This window comes from Grammomys surdaster, unplaced genomic scaffold (assembly GCF_004785775.1).
Source record: "Grammomys surdaster isolate TR1022 unplaced genomic scaffold, NIH_TR_1.0 325, whole genome shotgun sequence".
In the NCBI taxonomy this organism is placed as follows: domain Eukaryota; kingdom Metazoa; phylum Chordata; class Mammalia; order Rodentia; family Muridae; genus Grammomys; species Grammomys surdaster.
Genome location: NW_021604744.1, coordinates 3,564,649 through 3,582,100, shown reverse-complemented (window position 1 = coordinate 3,582,100; position 17,452 = coordinate 3,564,649). Strand labels below are relative to the sequence as shown.

At 36.8% G+C, this 17,452-nt stretch overlaps 1 protein-coding gene across 3 annotated transcripts in view; it reads left to right on the top strand.

Annotated features, from left to right (window-relative positions):
• Magi2 (membrane associated guanylate kinase, WW and PDZ domain containing 2) overlaps nt 1–17,452 on the top strand; it is a 1,345,877-nt gene that overhangs the window by 411,469 nt on the left and 916,956 nt on the right. For all 3 annotated transcript variants that reach the window (XM_028778110.1, XM_028778109.1, XM_028778111.1), the window contains exon 2: nt 6,988–7,104. In XM_028778110.1, coding sequence (XP_028633943.1) covers nt 6,988–7,104 — 117 coding nt within the window. The remainder of the gene's footprint in view (nt 1–6,987; nt 7,105–17,452) is intronic.

Genomic DNA, 17,452 nt, shown 5'->3' with positions numbered 1-17,452 from the left:
GGATGGGATGGGATGGGATGGGATGGGATGGGATGGGATGGGATGGGTTGGGATGGGATAGGGTGGGATGGGATGGGATGGGATGGGGTGGGATGGGGTGGGATGGGGTGGGTGGGGTGGGATGAGGTGGGTGGGGTGGGGTGGAGTGGTGGGTGGAAGTGGAAGGGGTGGGAGATTGGGGGAGGGGAGGGGAGAGTAGAACAGAAATTGACACATTGAAATTGGGCAAAACAATTAAAGAGAATGAAATAAAAACAAGAAAAGGCACAAGAATCAGAGACCCACTTGTGTACATGCTCATTAATTCCATAAAAACACTAAAATGAAGGCCATAATATAAACACAGAGGATCTGGTGCTGACCTGTTCTGTCCCTGACAGGTTCTCAGTCTCTTATCAGTTGATAAGAACTTTTATGTTGATTTGGAGGGCCTTGTTCTCCTGGTGCCTGGAGAACTCTTATAACCTTTCTGCCTCCTCTTCCATGAGGATTTACTAAGTTCTGAGGGGAGCGATTGGATGGAAACATCCCATTTATTGATGACTGTTCAAGGATCTTTCTTTCTGTGTAATATATAGCTGTGTGTCTCCGTATTTATTTTTATATGCTATAGGAGAAAGCTTTTCTAATGGCTGAACAAGGAGTATCCAGATCTGATTTATGAGTATTCAGAATGTTATTAGGAGTTATTTTACTGTCCCCCTCCAGTTTCTAAAGAACAATAGTATTTGGTTTTGCCCTAGGGCACTGAGCTATCTAGTCTCAGATTCTTGGCCACCCAAGCAGATTTGGGTATGGGTTCCATCTTATGGAGTGAGCTTTAGATTAAATCAGTAATTGGTTAGTTACTCCCACAAGCTTTATGGCATTATTGGCCTAGCAAATTGTACAGGCAAGGTTTATAGACCTTTGTAGAGCTACACCATCGTAGCTCAAAGGTTTATGGCTTGCTTAATTTTTACATTTCTCCTTCGGTGGTATTCAGAGTACCTTCCGGAGTAACCACACTGTAACATAGAAGAGAAATCTCTGTGTAGGTACTAGCTTAACTTTATCATGTTCAATGAGTTTTGTAGGTTCTGTCTTTAGCAATGGAGTCTTGCCATCAGTTTGTAGAGAGTAACCTATAATCTTAGCAAATGCCTAGTTTTTGCCTCAACTCAATACTGAGGCTGGAATCTTGATTCTTGTGACAAGAGATGGCTATTTGGAATTCCGTCTCCAGCGTTATTTTGTGATATCATTTCAATAACGTTCATACGTAATACACACACACACAAACACACACACACACAAACACACACACACACATATTTAGGAAGCTTATACTATATTATGTTTTCATACTTTTCCTCAAATGGTCCTTAATTTTAGCTGTCTCGTTCCCTTCACAATGAATGCATGTGCTTACATATTCTTTGCTTGATATCTTTATTAAAGATGCCTCCTAAAAGAGAAATTTTGACCAAGTGATGAAGTACAAGGTTGGCTCAAAGTCTCACCATCCCAATTCAAAACATAATAGGTGATAGTCACTGAAATTGGAAAAGCAGAGAAATTGAGGCACCAAGGCATGTGTTATAACCACAGACAAAATAAAGCTGAGTAATAGGTGCAAAGGGTAAAACACAAACAAACTCAGTTGCCTGTTTCAGCATCCTACAGAATAAGATTAAAAAAAATAAAACAGGCAAAGTGGAGTATACTAACATACCCGAAGCAAGTGATAAATAGAAACAGAATAAGTCACACTCTGACATTCTGGCTCTCGACATCTGTCCCCCACCCCATGGCCACCACTATCATCCTAATGAATGAAATGATCTCAATTTACAATGATACAGTTATTCATGAGGCACGTGTTCATTCCAGAAGTAGCTTTCTCCAAGGAGAAATAAAAATAAGTCAATGGTCAGGTCATGAGTGAAGGGCGCTAGCTATTAGCACACAGTGCCTTATGCAAACACTGCACATAACAGTGCATTTCTATCTTAAATTTGGGGAGAATGTCGAGTTGAGTCATTGAAGTGTATCTGACACATTCCTTAAGGACTGTGCCAAGTGTCCATCTATCACATCCAAGCAGCATCTTGTTTTCCTTCTTAATCTTGTTGTTCAGATAATCAATTGACAAAGCATACTCTTGAGAAACAGAAAGAGCTTTATTCCTATGCACAACCTTTCAATGACTGGCATTTGAGTTTTATCCACAGAGAGTCCTTGAGTTTTGCTTCCTTATGGCTCATTCATTCACAAGCACATCTTTGACCTAAACCTACTAACACTTTGTGAGAGCATTGCTTTCCTCATTTACCATAAAAAGAATTTCATCCATTCTTTCCTTGGCATCCTTAAGTTACACTTCGGTGTTAAATTCAAAATTTATTTGAGGTCCTGTTGAGAATGGACTTTATTGGTTTAAACTAAAAAAATGGTGGCTCTTTACAGAGTTCTCAAGGTGGGCCACACACTCTACACATGACTCAGATAAACCCCTGCCCTTTCACCCACTAAAAGTATGAATCTTGTTGGTATTTAAGTTTATAACATTTTTATTTGAAGCAAATGAGAGTGTTCCCGTACAAGTATTAATGGTTTTATTAAATTATAATCAGGACCAATGAATGCTAAAGCATACAAAAGGCAGTGAACTCCAGAGTGCTCTTCATGACATGCATCCTGGACCTAAAGGCTAGGTATCATCAGCAAGTGGTAGAAGACAGCTTCTACAAATTCTAACAAGGAATCCCAAAATGATCATAATGGCAAGTAAGATGGGCAATTAATTACTTTGATAAAAATCAACATGTTAGCACTGTAGAATGTTAAGCATTAGATTGCTTTAAAATATTTATCTTTAAGGATTGATGTTGCTTGACTCACAATGCTGCAAAAGATAAATTGAATACTTTAAAAAAAATGGACCTAAAAGTAGGTCATCTTGAGACTTAGGCTCTGCTTTTCAGCTCAGGTGTCATTCAATGTCTGCTTTTAATTCTAATTTGAAATTTCTAATCAATGAAAATTACTACATAAGTATATATGTTCTATATACATAGGCAATTTGTAAATGTATTTACTAAGTGAGGTTATATATTATATAGATATGTTATATAACATATGTTATATAACATAACATATTTAATATATACCTATATAAATTTTCTCAATCATGTTAGTTACTTATAAAATAATTTACATCTCATTATCGCTAAAATACTTACCTTTTTCATATAACCATAAATCTTTTTTTTTTTTTTACCCGAACTTACTTTATTCATCAGGAACATGATACAGATTATGTTTTTCTTACTTGTGTGCAAATAAAAATATAACAAAGCATGCACAAAAACAAATTTCTTAATTTTTCATTAAAAAATAAAGGCATCATGAAGCTTTTTGATTTATTGTGTGTTTCCCCCCTGAAATGTCTATTTCCTTTAGAGGTGATAAGAAACACCAGAAGTAGTATCCTAAAGATATTAATTTCACAACTTTTCCCAACAAACCATTGCATCAGCTGCTGGAAAAGAAGGTGCCTTCAAAGTTACACTTCTTGGAGTTCCACTATTTTACGCTGTAATTTCTTTAGGTCTTTCTGTACTTTATGTTTCTCTAAATCCATTTTTGTTTTCTGTATTTGTTGGAGAGAATTGAGGGAGTCGTGGATTGATTTAAATCCTGACTGATAGTCGTTTTGCATTTTCTCTAGTTCCGCCCAGATCCGCCTCTCTATTTGACTCATTTTCTTGGACACTTTATTTTCTATGGCCTTCGCTTTGTTTACTTCTGCCTCCTGTTTCTGAGAATTAATAAAATTCTCCAACTTGCTTGAAAGTTGAAGCATTTTTTCTTCCATCTTATTCTCAGACTTTTCCAGCTTTTCCTGCACAACCTTCAGACATTCATTCATGTGGCTCAGGTGGTCTTTTCTGTACTTGATAAACTGGTTTTCTGTCCATTTTTGATTGTTTTCAACTTCTTCATATATATTTGTAGAAAGTGAGTTAAATGGTTCCATGGAGAGGGTCTTGGCGGACGCCAGCGGGGGATACTCTTGGAGCTGGCTTTGTCCGGATCTTCTACCACCTGTAGGGAACGATGTAGGCCCATGTGTGGGCACGCGCGGGCGTGAATCTCTGTTGTGTTGTGTGTCCGTGTGTCTGCCGTGACGCAGTAGGCCAGCAGGGCAGGAGTACACGGGATCTTGGCTGAGTTTATTCCCTGCGACACCAGGCGAGCGCGGCGGGGCCCCGCCCAGCATGGGGAATTTTCACTCAGGTTCCACGGGGATGCAGAGCTCTTGGGGCACGTGGGCTCACGTCGGACAACCCACTGCCGAGAAAATGAAAGGGGTTGGGGATCCCTGTGCTCTGGGGCAGCCAGGGACCGATTGGTCTCAAGCCCTTGGCTCGGAGGGCTGAGACGGGGGGCATGTGGGCTCACGTCGGATAGCCCACAGCCGAGAAGAGGGATAGGGGAAGAAGAAAGAGGCCCTAGCAGCACCCGTGGGAGAGACTGTACTTGCTTAGCAGACTCGGCGGCCTGGCCAGCTTGTTTGGAGATGTGGGTCCTCGTGGCCTAAGTGAGAGATTAAGGAGCTGTAGCTTTAGTCAGCATGGGAGAAGCGCAGAATCTTCACTGAGTTGATTTCTCACAGCACCGGACAAGGCGGCGGGAAGCTCGGCTGCGTTCTGTAGCAGACTGGGGTGGCCCAGTCCTTGAAGTCCATGGGTGTCTGTGCTCCACGTTGGATGCGCCAAATGTGGGGAAAATTTAAAAAAGGCCCGCCACGGCGGCGCAAGCCCGCCGCCGTGGTGGGTCCCCACATCAGGGAGGGAGATCCTACGGTTCCAGCGGCCTGAGGGCCTTGGCGGCGGCAGGCCCCAGTAACACGAGGAAGTCCTTGGTTCCAAAAAGGTTTATTGACATGACGGATAATAGATGGATCTAGGCGTACCCCATAAATCTTATTTTATATAGATGATCATAATATTTTTAGTAGCCTAATAAGGCACAGACTTTTATTAGCTGTTTCTAACTTCTACCCTAGACTTCAGCATGTGAGTTTCTTGCTTGTGTTTGGTCAGAACATAGGTATTGTCTCTCAGTATATCATGTCAAGTTCATGGGATAGAAAACTTCTTCATTTTGTGTGATTTCAATGCCCAGAATGACAGCAGCTAGAAAGGTGAGGCTCTGGATTGAGCACCTGCGTTAGATCTGGAATACACGTGACTGAGCATCTTTAGATCTAAAACCAAATAAAAAGTATTTTTATGATAATAGGAGAGAGGAAATTGAAAGGATAAACTATCTTAGCTAGCCACAATACAAACACTGAAAAGATAAAATGTCTGTAGCTAAAATATGTTCTGGTAAATTGTGAAGGATAATCAAAGATGAAGAAAACAAAGAACAAGATACAATACTTCCAAATAAATAACATCATTTGTATTACTGTAATTTGTAACAAGTCATTTAATTTGTGTGTGTGTGTGTGTGTGTGTGTATTAGAGCGGCTTACAGGCTGTGGTGCAGCTAGTCTAATGATGGTTGTCTCCCAAATTTTAAAAGCCTGGATTTATTCAGTCCACAAGACTGAATGTGTCAGCTGGCTTTCAGTATATCTCTGAATCGCAAAGAAGCCTTTAATACCAGTGAAGCAAACCAAAAGCTTTTGCCTTCCATGTTCTATTTATATGTTATCATTAGAAGGTACACCCCATGGAGGATGAGTCTTCCCAAGTCAACTGATTCAACTAAGAAATTCACCCTTATGGTGTACCCCAGCCACTGGTGTTTTAGTTAATTGCGTGTGTAGTCAAGTTGACAACCAAGAACAGTCAACACACATCACTTGCCTTAGTGTTATCACTTGAAAAGACAAGAATTTACAGAATTCCTGTGTACATTTTATAGGCATTTTAGCCTATAAAATTCCATTTATTGAGTGTGTGTGTGTGTGTGTGTGTGTGTGTGCCTGCATGAGTTCATGTGGGCCACATGTGTGAAAGAACATGTGAAGGTAGCTGTGGGCTGTCATGTGGACACTGCGGACCAAACCAGGGTCCTTTATAAGAGCAGTCCCTTCCTCAGCTGACTCCCTGAGTCCTTTTTAAGAACAGTACCCTCTTCAGCTGACTCCAGAGCTCTCAGTATGTTGCTTTCTAATTTTTTTCTGTTTGATTCAAATCTAGAAAGCGTCTTCAGATAAATATTCATAATTTAGTAAAGTTATCATTAACTTAAGCTTAATATTTTATAAAGCTGCATCATTGTTTTTTAAACCGTAGCCCTGTTTTTTCATTAACTTATAATAGCAAACATATTTAAATTATTACTTGACAAAAAATGAAAAGCTGTTCAAACTTTACTAATACTGCTACACATATATTACACAACAGAGAAATCGCTTTGATTTATTTCATGGAGGGAAGAAAATCAACAATATTTATGTACTTGCTTTTCTTGTAACTTTTAATCTCACTTTATTTCCATAGTAATAGTAAATAACCTAAAAAATTCAAGCTCAGAAGATTTTGTTCTGAGTAAATAAGAGTGAAACTAAAAAGTAAATATTATATCATCCCCTTTACATGTGATTTCTGGAGCAATCAGAGTCACTGAAGCGGAATTAGAATGGTGATTAGCAGGGTTTGTGGTAAAAAGCAATAGAAATGAAGAAATGATTAGCCTTGTAGCCCAGAATGAGATACATTATGGATAATTCAGTGCTAGGTCAGTAGCGACCAATATCTTGCCATAATAAAAACTACAGTCTAAATGAAAAATAAAGATACATACAAATTACTAGGTATATACCTAGAAGACAGTTACTTTTTATAATAGTAATAAATTCTTTAGACATCAAAGTAGTGACTTGAAATGATTCCTCTTTTATATAATTTATTAATGTATCAATAAATCAAGTTATATCCTTATTATATTTTTCAAATATTTTATGAAGAAACTTTGTTATTTCAGGAGGAATTGTTGATAAAGATCTTCGTCACTACCTCAACCTAAGATTTCAGAAGGGTTCTGTTGACCACGAACTACAGCAAATCATCCGTGACAACCTCTACCTCCGCACGGTGCCATGTGAGTTCACCTGTATACTTTCTGTCACAGATATCTATGAACAATTGGATTTGGAATCAGATTTGAGATATGAACTACAAAGCAAATGCTTATAACTATGGTTCTGTGGTGTATGATAGGATACTCCAAAAATTATTATTTTTAAGTTATATTTTATTTACACTACTCACATTAGTATTGATAATATTGATTTCAGGCCAGACCTTCATTATTTCTTGAATTGTGACTGAGGCAGAACTCCATACCAGGAAACAGGATTAAAATCGTTATGAATGGAATCTACGTGGTAGACTTTGCAACAAGAAGTCTTCCAAACTTAAAACAAAAAGAAAAACAAAAAAGATAGTATGAAACACAAATGTAGCATGTTCTATTACTCTCTCAGGAGTGATGGCTCTATATATTGGCTTAGACCTTTATATGCAGCCTCTAGAAAATTCCTTTTAAAAGGAAGAGTGGGTAATCTAACAATTTACAAAACAACTTCTGAGTCCCTGTTCCAGTTTTTGATTAGGACAAATGAATTCTGACTGAAGTCATTTACATTTAGACCCTCTATGTATATCAAAATCCTCTTCCTTCAAGCAAGATATTTTGACTGTCAAAAGCTATCCATGATCTCTGGAAATTCTGAACTGTTGGTGTTGTGTGTATTGATTTTTGCTTAGTTATGTCCTAAAGATGGATAAACTCAAAACTATGAACTCTGGTGCCCTTTAAATTAGACAAAAACCTTGATTAGAAAAAATTAAACAAATAAGACAAAAATTATTCCATCCGCTTGAATAAGCAGCATTTTTGAAAGTGATATAAATTAAAGCTTATATTAAAACACACAACAATGTGAAGGTAGACCAGAAATCCCTGAGTTTTTAATCAACATATATTGGGGAATGGGTGGGATCTTGTCATTGTCAGTTGAATTTGAATAATCATCAAATAACATTATAATAAAGTTATCATCCAATAAACACTTGCTGATTGACATATTGGTCAAAATTATTCCTATTCAGTGTGTGTTTGAAAGTGACTAGACTCTGTACTCCTGCTCTGAAACTTCATGCTGAGAAAAGTACACTTTTAAACTTGAGTTTGACATTCCAGTGATGGGCAGAAGATGGATTAAAGTGACTGGCCTGCTTATAAGTTAACGGGTGGACGCACTCTCAAGGCCTTGATGCTGTCAGTGCATCGAGGTGAATTTATCTTTTGTGACAAGCAAGAAGGAAGACCGAAAATACTAAAGAAAGAGGCCAGGTGCTTTGTTGTGTTTAAAACGGAAAGAAATAGATAAGAGGCTGAAATCAGGAATGCATGTAGAACTTTCTAAAGCAGTGGCATAAATTAGAAAATCTCAATGAAATATTATGGTAATAAAGGAATTTTGCATTAGCTAATTGACTTTTAAAAGCGTCTTTCTTTAGAGTACCAAGGAGAGACTATGGAAGAGAAATAAATATAAGGGTAAAATAGTGGGATGGATGAGTAAACCTAGAGAACTTCAAGATGCGATTCTAGTTCAAGGTCATGAATTCAATTAGAGATCCTTGAGTAATGCCTGTAAAGGAGATAATTAGAAACTCAGGGGATCTGAATGTTACCAGGGAACAATTGCTCTCTGATTTTGCAGCCACCACTCCTAATAGCCAATTCCAACAATACCATTTGTTAACAGTGCTTTTAATTTGACATATTAGTAAAAAGGCATCTGATATAAAGATGACTCTGGTTTATACTATTAAGAATTCCCTTCATACTGAGGATCCAGCCCTGGATAGTCTGACTCCGTCACTCATTAAGTCTGTTAACGAAGTACTCAGATGTTTTCTGAGAATATGCAATAAAATGTACCTGTAGTGTGAAAAATGCTGCCATTGGTTAGAAACTTGCATTTGTATGCAGTCTGTTCTTTATTGGCATTCATTATTAAATCTCATTTTGCATACATTCTCTTGGATCAATGTAGTCTCATTATTTGAATGAACCCACTACAGTAAAAGTAAAATATGCTGCTATGAGTCATATCATTGTTCCTATACATACACACATCAATGTGAATATTGTCACCTCTTGTTTAATAGAGCAATGGCACTAGAAATAGACTGTTGATAAGTGCATGGAAGCAAGAGAATCATCAGTTTGATCATGTGAGGTGAGTTAGTATTTTTCTTGATAAAAATAGATCTAACTCAGTAGCTCTGCTTCCTCCATGGATTGCCCCAATAACTGCAACTAGAAGAAAAGAAGAGCCAAGTCCTAAAGCTCACCTTCCATAATGCTCAGCATGTGTGTGAAAGCTCTGTGATATGTGTCCATGCAACCCCATCTCACTCGGGTGCACACTTTTCCTCCAATCCAGTTGTAAACAACTGAGCCCTCTATATACATCTTAAGGAGGTCTGGCTTGGGCTATGGCCATGGTTCTGACCAAATGAAGGGAAGAAGGGGCATAAATCTTGCTCTCTACTGGGTTTTGCCTATAAATAATATAAAACCCCTTAGATGGTTTGCAGAATCAAGGATTGCTTATATTTAGCCTTTTGGTTTAGTTTTATGCAGCCATTATTGTTTTTCATACAGCATTTGGGGACACAAACACATGCAAGCATCATCTCTGATGCCATCAATTTACTATTTGTTGAAATCTGATCACAAAGGAAAGATCTCCATCAATTTGTTCCATAGATTGTGTAAAGCCTAAAACAGTCTCACATTTTTATACATTTAAGACCTTCTTTAAGTGTTCCTTGTTGCTAAGTATACAACTAACAGAAAAAAAAATAAGTGTTTAAGGGACCCTGATCACTAAAAAGTGAAAGTTAACAGTCGTTAAATGGAAACTATAACAAATCTTTCAAGTACTAAAATTCTATGTGATTTAACAGAAGTAGAAATGAAAGAAGGATGATGAGATAACCCTGCTGTACCTTAGACTATGACAAAGAGTAGCCAGGAAAAATGTGCGCAGATAAAGGATGTAAGAGTTAAGAACATCCACTGCATCAAATTCCAATTATCCTGGTAGTTTATAAAACGTAACTTGAGAAGCTCTAAAGTACCATCATTTATTTAGAAGGTAGACGGAGTCATTCTATCACAGCATTCTTTTTTTTATTGGATATTTTATTTATTTACATTTCAGATTTCATCTGCTTCCCCCATTTCCCCTCCCTAGAAAATGCCTATCTCATTCACCTTCCTCATTTTTGTTTTTATATCATTTTAATTACATGCAAATATTAAGGTCAGTTCTAGGTTGAGCTTTTGGGGCTTCTTGGCAAGAATCTGACATCGGACAAAGACAAGGAAATGGGCTTCTTGGCAGGAATATGACATTGGTCAAGAACAAAGAAGAGGGCTTCAGGCAGGAATCTGACATTAGGCTAGAACAAAGAAGTAATTTCAGACAGGAATCTAAATCTTAGGCTACAACAAAGAAGTAATTTCAGTCAGGAATCTACCAGAGCATTCTTAAAAGTACAAAGTTAAGATAGCAATTATTATCCCTGGGACAGCACGGACTCAAAGGTATATGTGGAAGTTGTTGAAATAAGTACTCAAAGTGTTGAATTCATTTCTTGATGTATAAAGAAAATAGAGTTTACTTGGTTCTAATAGTCTACTGAGCGTACTACTATTGTATATATTTAATTTTGAGCCTAATCAACCAACTGGTTAATTTCACTATGCTTCTTAAAGAAAAAAATCCAATTTATTGATAATGTTCGTGTCCTTCCCCTCTCTATGTTTATTAAAGACAATAATGTTTGATAGAAGCATGAACACAGACATGTCTCACATTCTTTTCCCTGTCAGACCACATGATGTGGAAAATAGTTTCACTGACTAATTTCTAATGCTACAAGATGAACTGGGAGATATTTAAGGCTATGCCTTTCTCTCTCTCTCTCTCTCTCTCTCTCTCTCTCTCTCTCTCTCTCTCTCTCTCTCTTTCTCTCCCTTCCTTCCTCCCTCCCTCCCTTTCTCCCTCTCAAAATAACACTGTCATAGGTTGAGATGATGTTAATGGGAAATTCTTTAACTTTATTTGAAGCATGAAGTATTATATATACTAAGTAAAAAATCAAATCATTAAAGCTAAAGTAAAAACTATTACATAAAACTAAATATGATTAAGTATATAGACTTAAGATATAAAAATCACTTTTTAAGAAATCACTTTTTTGGAAGATCTGACCAAGGCATAAATCACAATAATGTTTTCACATATTTAAGTGGTTTAAGTTTGTAAAGCTAGGACAAAATAAGAAGAATTGTCAAGGATATAATTGTAAGAGTTTAGTGCCTAGTTTGATGTTTTGATGCTTATGACAAATTGCTTTCCACAGAGCAAATAGGGCTATATAAAAGTTATGAAAAATGATCTGTTAAGAGTAACCACCAATACACCAAAATTACAGTCTTACAGTGAAGCAGCACCTCCTTTGCTGACTGTGAGCTCATAGGTGATGACACCGGAAAACTGCTGTTAGGTTGTGTCTGGCTGGCCATGAAGCATGGGAACTGTGAGACAGAATCGGAGATCTCTGCTGTACTGAAGGAAGCAGAATTTCTTGTAACACAAGCCATATTTTACACTTTAATTTCCTTTTTACACTTTTAAAATTTAAATTTACGACAGTGTCTCCATAAAACACACCTGGAAAAGATGGTGATAAATAATAATTTAAAAAAACAAACTTACTGGTTACAGTTCCTGCTCATTTACTAGCAAGTACCATAGTCAAGAGTATGTGTACATTGTAATTCAGCATTGCACAAATATGTGCTTCTGAATAAGATGATACTTTCTGTGTGTATAGAATTTTATTTTCTGCTAGTCTTCCTTGTAAAGATAAGTTTTTATACATAAGGTCAGATGGAGAGAGACAGCAACCTAAAAATTAGATTCCCAAACAGACAAGAACACTGTTTCTCAGGGAAATGAATTTCATTTAGCTGAAAACGATCAAGAATATGACAAAATTCTAAGCATATCTTTCAGTAGTTGGGCCTGACCACTGTGGTAAATTGAGCAACACCTATACAGGGATAGGGCGGAATCATCCAATTCCATTGAATTTTAATCCAACTGTACTTCAAATAATGTTTATTATGAAAATTTTTAAACTTTATTCTTATTTTCTCAAATAAGCCTCATACATTTAGAAAATCTGATTTGAATTTGCTTTTGGAGTGTGAATCATATTCCTTCAAAATTATTTCGGATAACCTTGCCAGCTTTTTGTTCTTTGAAAAAATGAATTTGATTCTAAAAATAAATTAATTATATTTGGCACTAAATGTTAAAAATGAGTATTATTACTGAATAAATGTGGCTATTAGCATCCGAAGCCAAAGGGGAAAAATCTAGAAACAAGCACAAGTAGATTTATTGAGAAATTTATATTCTGTCTCAGAAGTCTCAGTGATAAAGGAGAAATTCAATGGGTTCTGAGCAGTAGCAGGTGCTGCCAGTATCCATTCATTCTCCTTATTGAGATGGGCACCTGTCTGGTGAATTACTTAAACATATGCTATGATTTTACAGAAAGATGGATTAGGCTGAATCTCTCCTTCTGAGAAAATAAAGACTTAGTCATAGGTCAGATAAATTTGTTTGTCTGACTTCTCTTCAGGATCTGTGAGCAGATACACAATGATAAACTAAATACACGATCCCATCAAAACTCTTAGTGAACTAGTGAGTTCATTGATGTCACTTAAAGGAGCCCAGCTTACTTAAAGACAACACTATCTCTGGGAAACAACAACAACAACAACAACAAAAACTAGTGTGGATGATGACTAACTGACTTTGAATTTGGATCCCTACCACTAGACCAATTTGACTATTTGGATAGTCTCTCCTTCCCAGTAATTGTCACTGCTTATATAATATGGGCAGAGGAGTATGGATCTCATGTGCTTCAGTTACTTCCTGAGCCTTACAATTTGCACTTAGTGTCTGAGTCTAATGAGCCTCTTTTCTCCCACAATAGAGGGGGTATTTATTAATAAGAGGAAATAGTCTTAATTAAACAATTCCATAAATATTTTTTTCTAATCATTGAACAAAACTAATATGTCCTCTGGGTTAGAATGTAATACATTGGTTTGGTTGGAGGGATATAATCTCTGTGTGAGAAATTAACAATTAAATTAAATCCTTATCTTGATTATTGAATTCAGTTTCTTACCTGGAGTATGAAGTCAAGGAAAATTATAGGTGATTACATTGAATTGTCCATTTAACACCACAAAGCTTCAATGTGAAAGTAAAAGAGTGCATCCAGCACAGAAGGAAAGCAATAAACACTGAGTACAATTTCACTGATGCTAATCACTTAAAATTCCATTTGCCCTATCTACACTAGTTTCCTTTCCGTTTCTGTGATGTGACTTCTTCATGTGGTTTGCCTTTATCTCTTTCCTTATTATAAGAGACAGAGATACTCCTCTAGAGCTTGTGGGTCATTGATGAAGCTAAAGACCTTGGACTTCAAATATTCCCAGCCACTCCTCTAAGAATAAGGGGATGCGAATGTTTAATGCATTTTATCATCTTCCAGAAAGTTGATCATCACTTTGAATAAAAGTAGCCTTCCTTTTGGGGAGCCAAGAACATATACCTTGAATGTTTCCATCTCATAATCCTGTGTGCTGGAATATAATGTCAACATGTTTCATTTATGCCTCCATACTATTTTTTAAATTAAGACTATTAAGTCAGATTAACGCAGGTTTCGGAGTCAATTCATTGAAATCCAACTATAGGATGATTATATAAGTAGCTGAAAGAAAACAGTAGACAGACAAGACTTGAAGACTGTGAACTGTAACAGGGTCATCAGCATCTCCTTCAAACATGCCTGAACAAAATATTAAATATACAAGGACTACTAGTTACAGTTACTGCTATTCTACTAACAAGTACTGTAGTTAAGAATTATCTGTACATAGCAAGTTAGCATTGTAGGTGTATAGCAAGGAGCAGTAAACCTTGCCTCTACTTATTTCTTATCATGGAACTATGGGTAAAATCTCATATCAGAACCAGGTCCCTCAATTGTAGAGGTTCTGTTACTAGTTACCCATAGGACGTTGGCAAAGGACTTATCCTTTATGCCTGGCAGGAAGAAAGTGATGAACTGAAATAAAGAGAAATGATTCCTCTTGTTCCATCTAAAATTATGCAGTTTATGGATTCTGCTAGCTTTCTTTATCATTATTCAAATCAGTTCTTCCAATTGACTAAATTGTTCTGAGGATGCAATGCCCTTGATATCAAGCAGGTATAAACAGCTTATGGAAGTTGAAGGTCTATCAAATGCAGCAGACACTTCAGGGAGAAATAAAGAGTGAGGTTTAAATTAAGTGAAATTCCAGATAAAAACCAGTGATGCGTGTACATTCAAATTTTTCTATGAATGTCAAGTTAAAGATACCATCATAACTCTGATGTTCCTTGAAATTTACCTTCACTATTCATGAAACTGAACTTTGAGGCAATCCCAGTAAATGGATAAAAAAAGATGAGAAATACAAAGGTATTTTAAATTGCTTTCCTCTTTTGAATGTGTAATGAATTGAAATACGACATAAAGATCTCTGAACCATGAGGTACATTGTTATGAAAATATGATTGCTATACTTGTGATGCTTAACATGAAATATAATGTCTTCTAATGTTGAACTTTCATAAATCTAGTCACTTATGTGACTGAATGCTTGTGCATGGAGAGAATTAATGGGAGACTAAATCAATGCTTACTTAGGGAAGTCAAAATTTAACAGTGCAAATGAAGAATTTAGGAGAGTCTGCAGGGTTTCTCACATGGGATAATTAAAAGTTAAGCCTAATGCAGGATTGACCACTCAATTAAAAACTTCCCCAGAGCCCTAATATTTTAGGCAAGTCAGAATGGAGAACTGGAGTACCGCCCAGATCCAATTCAGTCACACAGTTCCCTTCTGAGTTTACATAAAGATAAGGTTCCAGAGAGGTCTCGTCGTACATACCTAAGTCACCAGCTAGCTGCACAAGTTGCATGGAAGTGAGGGAGCAGCCATGAGTGCTGCTCCACACATTAGTGAGAACTCTTCCTACAAAGACAAGACAAAAGCAGAACACAAATCCAATTTGTGTACTTTTGTCCTTTCCCATTTTGGGTAGAAACGTCGTTGCTCTCATCTAATTGGCTGACAGAGTGATAAACTATGCATATAATTAAGGGGCTTGCATAGCTGTGGAAATAGTAGGATTCATGACCTGAATCCAATGCAAGTCAATTCTTTCTATCTTAACCTGGCCCTACTAATTGGCCATTAATCAATTAAGTTCTAAATTGTTTTCCATTTATAATGTCATCATCAGAAATATTAAAGTATAAGATATTTATAGGGAAAGAAACATTTTAATTGATATGTATTTCATTCCTGTATTGATATAGGAAGGAATAAATATATAAAGGTATCTTTATTATCTAAAAGCTTTTTTTAATTTTATGAACTCTCCTTATAAAAACTTAGCTCTATAAAAGTTAATACTTTAAATTCTTGCATAAAATTATAATAATGTAAAACTTTGTAAATGGATATTATGTAGGTTTCTAGTTAATCATATTAGAATTTCATAAAAGTGTTTCTTTTGTTAATAATGTCAGCAGTGATAGAAGATAAAAAGAAGGAAAAGAATTAACATAAAAAACACCTATGCACAAGTATTTTTGTAGTTTTATTTAGCAAAATCCATTGCCCTTATTTTTCAAACTAGCAAACTTATTCATGGAGAGCTAGTGAACCCTTCTCTAAATCACACACTCAGTAAGCACTTGAGAAGGAATTCAAGCCTTTGTCTGTCTTATACCAAGAGCTCTCTGTTTGGTGTATCATGTTACATCTTCACTCATTATAGATCTGATTTCTCTCATGGTTAAACTAAATACTGAAAGGCTCTAAAACACAGAACACTAAAGGAATACCTATCAATATTGATTAATATTTCAATAAAAGTCATAAATTATAATGTGAACAAGAACATTCTTCAGAGATTATGTATTGTACATGTTTCAATGGCTGCTCTCCAGTGACCTCAGAAATATTGTTCACCCCAAGGCCATGTCAAGGTGAATGGATATTATTCAACAATGGCATGACTTTTCTCATTCTTGTTTAAAGGGCAGGAAAACAGAAACAACAGGGACATTTCCACAGTGCACCTGAAATGCCTCTTCTTTTGTAGAAAAGGACCATTCTGCGTGTTAATGTGGCTACTTTTGTACAAAGCTCAGCTGCCCCTTGTGGCATGAGACCTAAACAATTCCTCTAGATCTCTTTGGCCACAGGGTCAAATTACTCATTCTTCTCATTAGAAACACATATCACACCAAAACATTTTTCCTCCTAGCTTATGTCTCCTTGCCTCCATTTCTGGGTTAATATCCCAAGTTTGGCTTAAAAGCTTCAATTTTATATGAGCAGTGACAATTCAGTGTCCAAGAAGCAACTTATATCTCTGAGAAGTCAGTGGGTCTGGAGTGGAGCTTAAATTTTGCCAAACTTTTGTCTTCTTTTGATTGTTTCCATTTATTCCATAAAGCAAACCATAATAAATAATGTGTCAAGTAGAGGAATTTTTACCCAGCAACGTGGTTGATCTGGCAATGCATCACATCCAAAGACCTAGGTCTGTATGACCTGGCCAGAATGCAGACATATTCTGGATTACAGTTTGATCTGATTGGAATAGTACACCCCTTTAATCTCTAACAATGAAGGTAAGATTAGTTTGTAGAAGGAGCTAGCCATATTTGAAAGTTACATCTGATTAAGGGGCAGACAAAACGATTGATCACAGAAAGATTTGACAGAATGAGTCGTGAGATGGAATTAGGATACACTTTCATGAGAACAGACAGGAAAGTGTGGCTACTTAAGAGCAGTGAGAGAAAAAGTGGTAGTGTGGTGTGTGTGTGTAGCAGTGTTTTCAGGATAGTTTTACAAAGATGGGTTATAGAGAAGACAAGCTAGACACAGGTAAAGACAGAATGAATGAGCCAGGGAATGAGGAGTCAGAAGATTAGAACATATGTCCAAAGTTAGGATGAGGACAAGTCGAGCAGTTCAATCAGAAGCCAAGAGAAGCCAGACTGAATCAGTTGGCTTGCAAGATCAGACTGTATGGCAGCGGGAAGCTGCCAGGCTTGCGCTAGAGCCTGGCAACAGGGAAAGCAGTACTATGGGCTCAGCTTGAGCCCTGTATTGGCACAGCTTGGGTATGGCTCTCATTTCATTGCATCATCTGAGAAAATAAAAACAACCTTTACAGTGTCACATAAGGTTTAGA